The sequence below is a fragment of the Penicillium verrucosum genome (genome assembly GCF_028828655.1).
Source record: "Penicillium verrucosum strain IBT 35672 chromosome Unknown utg000002l_segment0_segment0, whole genome shotgun sequence".
NCBI classification, from domain to species: Eukaryota; Fungi; Ascomycota; class Eurotiomycetes; order Eurotiales; family Aspergillaceae; genus Penicillium; species Penicillium verrucosum.
This window is the reverse complement of record NW_026643211.1, coordinates 634,615-645,897: the sequence shown is the minus strand read 5'-3', so window position 1 is coordinate 645,897 and position 11,283 is coordinate 634,615. Positions and strand designations below refer to the sequence as shown.

The 11,283-nt window shown below is 27.9% G+C and overlaps 1 protein-coding gene across 1 annotated transcript; it reads left to right on the top strand.

Moving 5' to 3' along the window:
- Positions 1-1,193: 1,193 nt before the first annotated feature.
- Positions 1,194-2,144, top strand: N7516_005893 (uncharacterized protein; the record flags this gene model as incomplete). Its single annotated transcript, XM_057218613.1, has 4 exons — positions 1,194-1,244; positions 1,720-1,761; positions 1,923-1,943; positions 2,037-2,144. Coding segments are annotated over 4 exons (222 nt in total), but the record flags the coding sequence as incomplete, so codon positions are not given.
- Positions 2,145-11,283: the final 9,139 nt, after the last annotated feature.

Genomic DNA, 11,283 nt, shown 5'->3' with positions numbered 1-11,283 from the left:
GGTTTACGGGTTATTATAGGTATTATCGCGGGTTTCTACGGTTTTATATAGGTTTATATAGGCTCTACCTACTAAAGCTAAATTAGATAAGCTAATTATTATTATATAGAGGTTTAGTACTACGATATATTAACCCGTATTTATTTAAACGCGATATAGTACCCTAGGATAGATTGCTAGGGTCTTTAAGATTCTTTCTATATATAAGGCCCTTCTACTAAAATTATTAACTCTACCCTTCTCCGATACGATATTTTAAAGCTAATATTCTAACGCGTTTTTATTATCTTTATATAATAGTAATATTAACCTTATCTACCTTACGCCTAAGAATAAGTAGCTCGCTACTATTTCTAAACCCTCTACTAGCTAGCTTATAATTAATTTATTTAATCCTAAGTTTCTACGCCTACTAATTCTACTCTTAGTCTCTAAAGGTCTTATATACGTAGGCCTAGATTATAGAAAGGTATTCGTTCTTTATTGTCACGATCGACAAGTATCACATGCTATCACATGTCAAGATCGTTCTTATCTTTCTTTGTTCTTTGTTTGCTTTCTTTCTTTGTTTGATGGAGTGCTACTATGCCTAATTGGGCATGTCTACTAAGCCTATTTGGGAAAGAGGATTGTTTCTTTGTTTCTTTGTTTGATCCAGCTATATCAACCCCTCTGGATCTCTCTGCACTTCTTCTTCTTTTCTCCCCATCTTTGCTTTTCTAGTTAAATGCACTCTTTCTCACAAAGACCTGGCTCGTAACATTTATAACGAAATAGTTAATAAAGAATTTATAGATTAATAGATTAGAATATAATATAGGGGTCCTAGTAATACTAAGATTAAATAGGACTCGAAGTATTAGTTAAAATCTTAGGATAAATTCGATTAGGTTATATATAGCTCCGATAGCGCCCCTAAGGTAATATATAAGCGATATAAAGTAATCTTAGAGTATCCTTAATCCCTATTATTAAGGATAATAGTATACTAAGGCACTTCTACGATAGGAAAGTACTTTAAAGGTACTAGCTATACTAAAGTAGCTTAATATTATACTTAGAAGTCGGGGATTACTCGGTTTATAAAGGCTATCGTATACTTATATCTTTTATATTTAGTACTTTATTATTACTAATATATTTATCTTTTAGAACTAGGATTTCTTAGTATAGATAACGTTTAATTAAATAGCCTAGGAGGATTAGCTACTACGATTTCTTACGGTCGCTTACCTCCTATTCCGGTTAATTAAATATCCTAAATTTTATATATTAGTCGTACTTATATAAGTAACGGATTCCCTACCTAAAATTCCCTCCGCGAAAATAATTAGACGCCGTTTTTAAAGTACTATATAAGAGCGTTAATAGAGTATCTTATAGAGGCTATCTCCTAGTATAAAACTATTTATTATACTTAATTATTAGACTTTACCGTTTATATAGGTCTTTATAATAGTTACTAGCTATTTTATTAATAAGGACTAGTAGTACTATAAGATTCTTCTTAGATTTAAACCTCTCTATAGAACCTACTCTAGTATAAACCTTAGTATTATACTTATAAATATTCTTAAGAGGTATAATATTAAATATAAGGTATTTACGATTATAACTAATAATACTTCGAATAATAAAATATTAGTCGAAAGTCTCTAGTAAGTAATACTAGAAGATACTATTATTATTAGAGTTCTATATATTATTTATATCCTCTAGCTAAGTCTTAATAAGCTACTTAGATATATAAAGGCGAGCCTAGTAAATAAGTTAATAGAGACTCGGTAGATAGAATAGCGGTCTTAATCCGCCCGAACGAACGCGAGGTAGTATAAACGAGAAATTATTAATACTTTAAGTAAGGTTAATTATATCTAATTTTATAATTACCGTTTCTTATACCTTATTAACTATTTTACTAGGTTCGAAACCTCGCTATATACGTAAATATAAGCCCTTAGCGACGGGATATATTTTATATTTTTTAGACTAAATTAGCTAAACTCGTATTAATATAAGATATTAAAACGCGATAGAACTCTACTTTTCTTATACTCCGGCGTATAAAGCGGCTTCGCCTTTATTTTACACTGTTTTATAATAGGTATAAGCGATCGGATCTTATATTAGATAACGATAAATAGCGATAGATCGAGTACCTTCTTTAGATTATCTAGCCTTTCTTTAAATTTACCCTTAAACTATTAAAGATAAAGGATACTACTACCTATTATATATTTAAGATTTATAATAAGCTCTTCGAGTATCTTAAGCAATTTATTATATAACTCCGACGTAAAAGGGTCTCTTAGAAAATAAATATATTATAGGCTTTTAAGACTATATAGTAGAAACTTAAGGACTATTACGCTGAAATAGATAATATCCGAGGTAATCTTTATATAATTAGAATTATACTTACTCTTACTAATAAGCTTCGGTTCTTTTAAACCGATAAATAAGAAGAGTAATAGGCTTAGAGGTATCGACGAAGCTTTTAAGACTACCTTATACTATATAAGGTACGTCTTAGAAGTATATAAACGTCTCTATCGTACTAGTTTTCGAAAAGATTAGGGTCTCGCCTTAATATAATACTCGGAAGTTAGTAATCTAATAACCTATCGTATAATAAACTCTTATAGTATCTTAAAAATAGTATATATAAAATACGACTACTAGTATTATAAAATATAGTACTAATATATAATAAATACTATTAATATATCCCCCCTTTTATTTTAGAAGGATAGCTAATATCGATTTTTAGCTCTTATAAGCCTAGCCCGAGATATACTTTCGATTCTAGTAACCGGCGTAGGTATTAAAAGGCTATTTAACTTTACTCGGGATATTTATTACTACTACTAAGGTAGACTTAACGCCGATACTATTTAGGATCTTATAATATACTTATATATATTAAGGTTTAACTTCGAAGAAGCCGAGTATACGTTTCTAAAGGAATTCTTCTCTCGCGATAAAGTCGAGATAGCTAACGAAGAGTAGAATAATAGTCTTTATATATATAAGTTTAATCCGATTAATAATAATAAGGAAGATAGGATAATAATAGAGATTAGTAATAGAAGGGAGGCTAAGTAGCCTACTTTATTAACTAGTAACGATAATTAAGATCTAGAATATAATATACTACTACCTATACCTAAGGAAGGGAATACTTAGGTACGTAGAATTATTAGATCCCGGAAATATATAAGGTAGGATAACGATAAATAGGAATACTATTAACTTTAAATTAATAACTATATTATTTATAATCTAAGTATATATAGGAAATATAATATAATAGTAGTAGTCGAGGGAGGTTTTAGGCTTAATTTCTAACCGCGGTTAGAAATAGTATAGGCTAAAGTAGCTTTTTACGTATAAGTAATTTCTAATAGCCGTTAAAAATAATAGTGGTATATTAGAATTAGAGCGGGCTATAGGAGCTTTTATCCTCTTAAGGTAAAAAGGAAATACAATAAGATATAGGTAAGAAATGCACAATTTATATAGATACGACTCTTCCTATATTTGCACTGTTTAGTAACCCGTATAGGTAACCCGCAAACCCGCGCGGGTTACCCAAGCTAACCCGAAACCTATTGCGGGTTATGAAAGTCGACCCGAAACCCGACCTATTTGCGGTTTGGGCTTTTTCGGGTTTGCGGGTTTGCGGGTTCTGGCGCAGTCTAGGGGCGTCCCTAGGGTAGAGAAACCGAAACGTCTATACTACTATAACGTACGGTCGGAAAATACTAAGGATTGGTAGAGTATAAATAGATATTTAATAAAGGTATATACGAGATTTGAAGCCGATCGAATAGACGTAGAGGGAGAAAAGCGAAAAAGAAAAAAAGGGTAAACGGTTTGATAGGGTAGAAGCAAAAAGAAATATATAACTACAGTATTTCATTACCGAGTGGATCAAACCACCCCCGATTAAAAACGTATTTAGTCCCTAAATACCGGCTTATTATTATCTCTATAATCTTTAAGAAAGAATTTATTTTTGGCTACGTCTATCTAGGCTTATAAACGTATTAGGGGTCCGGGTTTTAGAGGGTAATTGTTATAAAAATCCTAAATCTTCTAGGGTACGTACTTAAAGTTTCTTATAGGATACTATTATAAGTTAAGGTTATAATTAAGCTATTAAACTCGATACTATAGCTTCCGGTAGTAGAGACGTAAATCGATAATCTTATCTATCTCTTATTTATCTTCCTTAGAGATCCTAACTAGTAGCGGTAGGTCTAGGCGCTATCCGCGTAATAATTATAACGATAAGGCCTTTTAAAGCTTATTAGGATTAAATACCGGGTAAATTTTAATAGATTCTAAAAGATCGAGTTTATAGGCGTTTCCGATCTTCTCGATAATTTTATAAGGTCTATTAGTAAGATAAAAAAGCTTCCGATTTAAGCGGTCTAGCTACTAATCCTTTATTATAATAAAAACCTAATTACTAATATTAAAGTCCTCTTCTTTCCGATATTTATTTATCTACTAAATTATCCGCTACTAAAACTTTATAATCTAATCTCTCGTTTTTATTTAGATATTTTAGAGTTATAATAATATATTAATTATATTCCGCTTATTATTTATTAGATTACTTCGGTCTTTTTAATTAAAAGATATCGCTAATTTATAACCCCTTTTAACGAAGAATAGTAATTATTTTATAATATCCTATAAAAGAATTAATATTATAAAATCTATTATTAGTAAAATCTTTAACTAATTATCCTAGTTCTATTCTATATATAGTTATAATCTTTAGGCTATATACTAATTAGCGATTTTACTTTATTCGTTAGTTTAAGAGTAGTAAGTAGTTAATAACTTTCTTTTAATTTTAAAAATTTAGTAGAATTTAGTCTAGAATTCTAAAATAAACTATTCTCCCCGATTAGATATAATAGTCTCTAGAATACCTATAATCCGAATTATATTATTAATAAATAATCGAGCTATCTACTTAGTATTAATATCTTTATAATAGAGTATAAAAATTAGTCTCTTATTTAGTCGATTAATAACTATAAAGACGGCGTTATAATTATAATAATCTTTTAGAAACGAGCGGAAATCTATTAAAATATATTACTAAAATCTTTTAAGAATAAGTAAAGAATATAATAATCTAGATATATAGTCTTACTAGGCTTTTATTTATTTATAAACTAAATAGTTTTCTATATATTGCTTTATATCGTTAGCCTATCCTAGCTAATAATATCTTAATAAAATAAGCTTTTTTAATTTCTTAATCCTAGGGTATATAGTTAATAGTTATCGATATATATTATTAAGAAGTCTTATATATAAATCTTTTTTATCTAGAATTTTAAGTCGTCTTTCGAATAAAAGTAAACCTTTTTTAATTATCTATCTCTAGTCGCTATCTTCTTTAATAATCTATTAAAAATCTTCTAGATTATTACTTTTTTAGTTCGTTTATTTACTCGCTTAGTAATATTTATTATATATTCTATATCGATTAGATTTAAATCGATTAGATATATACCTTCTTCTAGATAACTCTTTAGTAAAAGTATAATCTATTTATTATTATTAGTATAAAATAAATCTCTTTATAATAATATATTAGTTATAATATTCTTCTTTTTAGAATAATACTTAATTATAAAATAGAACTAAAATAAAAACTTACTCTATCTTACTTATTATTAATTTATCTATCTTATTATTATAAAATATTTAAGGGACTAATAATCTATTAAGATTTTAAAGTAATCTTTTTATATTAAATCTTTAAGTTTAGATCGCTATTTCTATAATATATAAATAATTATTAAAAGTTCTTTATCTTATATCTTATAATTTAATTTCGCGGGTTATATACTCTTCGAGAAGAAAGCTATTAAATACTAAAAGTTATTATTTTTATAATATTAAGAGAGAACTATCTTAAGTACTTTATTAGAAGTATTAGTCTTAACTTTTATTTATTAAGTTAGATTATAATAATAAAGAACCGGTATAATTATTAATTCTTTTTTAGTAGCGAGAAAGCTATCTTATATTATTTTATTTATTTATAAAAAAATATCCTACCGAGTAAGTCGATATAAAAATTTTAAAATAGTATTATATCCTTAAATAAATTATTAGTAGAAATTATAAAATCCTAAAAACAACTAAATCCTTTTTATAGTTATTAGAGCTTATTATAACTAAATAATATTAATCTTTCTTAGATTAATTATAATATTATCTATATTTATAATAAAACTAAAGAATTTTATCTTTTATACCGAGAATTCGTACTTTAGTAATATTACTTAGAGATCTATTTTTTATAGATATTAAAATACCTCCCTTATCTACTATTAGTACTCTTTAAGGGTCTTATTATAGATTAAGATATTATCTATAAAAATTATAGTATACTTATTTAGGTACTTTTATAATATATTATTTATATACTATTAAAATATAATAGATTTATTTATTAATCCGAATAATATAATTTTATATTTAAATAATTTATACTATATATAAAAAATAGTAAGCTCTTTTATTCTCGATATTAAATAAATTCGGTAGAAATCTTACTAAATATTAAGTTTTATAAAGAACTTTATTTTATTAGTTTATTATAAAACTTTATCGATTAATAATAATAAGTAATAATTCTTTTTTGTAATAGTATTTAGTCTTTAGAAATCGATATAGAAATAAAGACTATCTTTAAATTTTTTTATTATTAAGATTAAGGAAATATATAGTACTAAACTTAGAATAATAAATCCTTTCTTAAGATTCTTTATAATATACTTTTTTACTTCTTTTAGCTTATAAAAAGATAGTTTATAAAAAGGATAATATTTAAATTATACTTCGGCCTTAAGTATAATATTATAATTAACTCTAAGCCTATAAGATAGTAATTTATCTAATCTTTTTTTAAAAAGATTTCTATAAGATTATAATACTTCTTTAATAAGATCCGGAGTATTTTATTAATTTTAGGATCCTTTATCTAAGCGCTTTTAATATCGATAATATAATTAATCTTATAGAGGGATATTATAAAGATCTTAGTTTTCTTATTAATCTTACTTCTTATATAAAGTCGGTTAAATCTAGCGCCTCTAATTATATAGATATTAATACTAATTAGAGACTACTCTTTCTTTACCGATATCCGGACTTTTAGAGCTTTTATTTTATCTTTTAAATTCCGAATTATTTTTTATTTCTTTTTAATCTACTAATATTTATATTAACGTTCTCTAGTATATTAGAGTTAAGAAGATAGTTATTAATCTTATTATCCGAAAAGATAATTATATTATTTTATATTAGCTTAGTAGCTAGGATTTATCTTTAATAACTTCTTTAAGATTTTAGTTAAGAAAGAAATAGTAATCTTACTTATAACTTTATTAGAGAGACTTCTTTAATCTAGCTAAATTATTCGGTATTATCGATAATCTAAAAGAATATTATATTTAGTAAACTATATTTATTTAAGGATTATATTATATTATTTAAGATTTATAATTAATATTAGAACCTATCGCTATATTCTACTATCTATATAAACTATAAGAATAATAATATATTATATTAATTTAGCTAGCTTACTATTATATCTATATATTAGATATTTATAGCTAAGCCTCTTTATCTTAATTCTAAATCGCTTACTAAGTAGTATAATTATTATTAAGTTAATAAAGATATATCTATCTACTCTAGTATTATTAAGTACTAAGATAAAAAAAGAGTAGCTATTATATATAATTTATATATTAAAAACTAAGCTATCTTTAATACCGCTAACTAACTTTTATAAGTTTAGTATAAATAGTAATACTTTCTTTTTACTTAAAAGGAAGACTTATCCTAAATAAAGGCTTTTTCTAGGTTCTTTTTATTATTTACTTCGAGTTTTACGATCTTTTAAAGATAAAAAGTAATAGCGGTAGCTATAATAGTAAGCTACTAATTAGTCTTTCTTTTTAGATAATTATAGGTTATATATCCTCGCTTTTTATAGTTAAAATAATAGCCTTTTTTTATTAAGATCTTACGCTTAGACGTAGAAAGACTTATAAAGTTAGTACTATCTTTATATTTTATATAGGGAGTATAATTCGAATTAACTATAGTAGTATTTACGCCGCTTTTTAAGGGTAGATTTATATAAGAACGAGAAGTAGAATTAGCTAATTTAGCTTTTTATTATAGACTAATTTTATATAATATATTTTAGTAGCTCTATATAAATATATCGAACGAGATAATCTCCTAATTAATAGCTTATATAATCTAGGTCTAAAGTAGGTATAAAAACTTAAAATATAGGTCTTATTTCCGGTTCTCGATTATAATAATAGCCTCTTCTATAAACTATATAAACTCTATAAGGAAGTTAGTAAAGTTATTTTTTATCTTTATTTTTAGTCGATAGTATATAGTATATACTTCGGCTTATCGATTCGGGTTTATAAAAATAGTTTTTAAGTAAGTAATAATATCCTTTATATTATTATAAGAAGTACTAGCGTCGGCGCTTATTCGGGGGTAATATATAACTAGGCCTTATCTTTATATTTACTCTATATATAGAGCTTCTAATAGGTAGGGAGAGAATAATAATCTATATTAGCTTTAAGCTTTTATCGGATAATTATTTCTTAGATTTCGAATCTTACTTCTTTATTATTATTAAGTATTAGTATATTAGGTATCTTAGTTATCTTTTAGTTAACGTTAGCCTTTATAATTAATACGCTAGCGTTAGCTATATTCGGGTTTTAAACGAAAAGAAGATAGAAAGCTAAGTCTCCGCGTTTATAAATTATAATATCGCGATAAGTAATCGCCTCGTTACGTTCGGTCGTAAGGTTATTAATATTAATCCTTTTATTAAAAAAAACTATAATCTTATCTTTTAGTTTTTAGTTCTTTTATTCTAATTATTAATATTAATAAGTAAGTTCCTAGAATCTCTCCTTTAATAAAGTCTTCTATAATTATTCGCGTATAGAGGACGATTCTTTTCTAGTATTATTATTATCTTTATTATATTTACTAGTATCTACTAGTCTTAGTAGTTTAATAAGTAGGGTCTTCGGAGTAGACGTATCGATTATCTAGTCGTCGATCTCTTCTTTATTAAGTATAGTAGTAACTAGCTACTTACCGCGGTTTATAGGGTTTCGTCGTATCTTAACTATTCTAATTAGTTAGATAGGAATTCGGTTCGGTTCGGATAGCTTAGCTATACGATACTAAGGAACGGAAAATAGGGTAAGCTAGACCGAGATCTACTATAACAGAGATCTATACGGTCGTACTACTTATTAGATTTAATTAGTACTTAATATTATATTACTAGCTAGTTCTTTAATAAAAAGAGTATATTTAACGAGAATATTAAGTATAGAGAGAGAAAAGAAAAGAAGAAAGAAATCTATAAATAGGACTAAAGATATTGTGGGGTAGGGAGTCCTAGGTCAAGGGCGGAAACAATCAGCAGAAATCTCTGCAAGCGGACAAACACGGCAAAACCAACTGAGTAGTCCAAAGGCGGAGTCAGTCGGCAGAAACCCCTCCAGATCGTTAGAAACCCCTCTAGATCGTCATAGTTTATAGTTCAGTTTGAATACATACGCAATACTAGTGGCAATTGCTTCGTAGTAGTAATTAGTATTGTATCTGCCCTTAGCACTCTGATCTTACCCCTCCTAAAGACCCTTCATAGTGGGTCTTCACAATATTCCTTCTAGAATTATAAAAGATCGACATTCTTTCGAGCTGTATATAATATTATTATAGATATAATATACGTTTTTTAAGATACTATATTAGTTTATAATCTAAGTTAGATATATCGGAGTATACTTAAGGCGCCGTAAGGTCGAGGAGAGTATTAAAGTCACTGATACTAGTTAAACAACCCTATAGTAGTTACTCGCCTTATTGAGACTTAGTATAGGAGTATCGCTAGATATAAGGATTTATAAATTCACAAAGTATTTCCCTATACTTATTACCTGCCAGATCTTAAATGAAAAGAGTGCATTTCAACGACAATAATAAGTATAGAGTGTTACCAGCCAGGTCTTTGAAATAAAGAGTGCATTATGTGACGATCTCTGATCTGCCGTTCTTGACCGCCTGCGGAGTTTTCTGCTAGATGTTTCCGCCCTTGGACTTGTTAGTTGTTTGCATGGTTTGTTTGGGCGAGACAGACCATACTCCACAAACCCGCTATATGTTATAGATTCTTTTTCTCTTTTCTTCCTTTCTTTCTCTATACTTAATATTCTGGTTAAAATGCACTCTTTTTATTAAAAGATCTAGCTAGTAATATAATAACGTATTCGGCAAGCGAGTGGCCACCGCAAGCCAGTGGCCACCCCACCCACCATGATTAAATCTAAATGCATTTATTTCAACCACAACGCTATTAAATTAATTAAACTAATTACCTGGTCTATCTAGACAAGTTTCTCTTCTTTGCCCTAGCAATCTACATATCCCACAACCCCGGGGGGGCCGCGTTCGTGGCTAAATAATCGATTCACTAGGCATGCCAGGGCCCGGGAGGGGTACTTCATTTGCTTCCTATTGCTCCATAATTAATATAGAGGCTTCTTAGACTAAGAGGCCTTCTTCGGTAGGTATCTACCTCCGGGATCTAGTTCTCTTTTACTTCTACTTCTCATTTACAGCCCGTAAATCCTTGTTTTCTTTGGCGAGTAAGATAGCACCTTGCATTGTAAGACGGAAGCCCTTTATAAGCTAGTTTAATACACGATTTAACGGGCTAGGCGGGCTTTGAGACCTAGTACGAAGTAAAGCCTTAATTTATAAAGCTTACCGACGTAGGTCTTTCTCTATAGCCGGTATTTTAGGTGTGAAATTCCGGCTTGATTTACTACCCCGGCTAGGGGGGGGTAGGCGTTCGAAGCCGGATATTAAGCTTCGAGATCACCCGATTAGGTTCAAACGGTACTAAACCAGCTACTCTAAAGCTATTCTTAATTGTCTCTGATTTAAAAGCTTTAATTCGGGCGGAGGGGTAGGCTTTAAGGAAGTTAAGTTTATCGATATAGTTAATCCCGGTCTATATTTTTATCTTAATTATCCGACTATAAGTACGTTTTAAGACCGTAAAATTATATATATTAAGGGGTTATAAAAGATAAGATAAATACGCCGGTATATAAATTAGTATTACTATATTTTACTTATAAACTTTATTAAATTTAGGCGTTAAATAACTTCTAT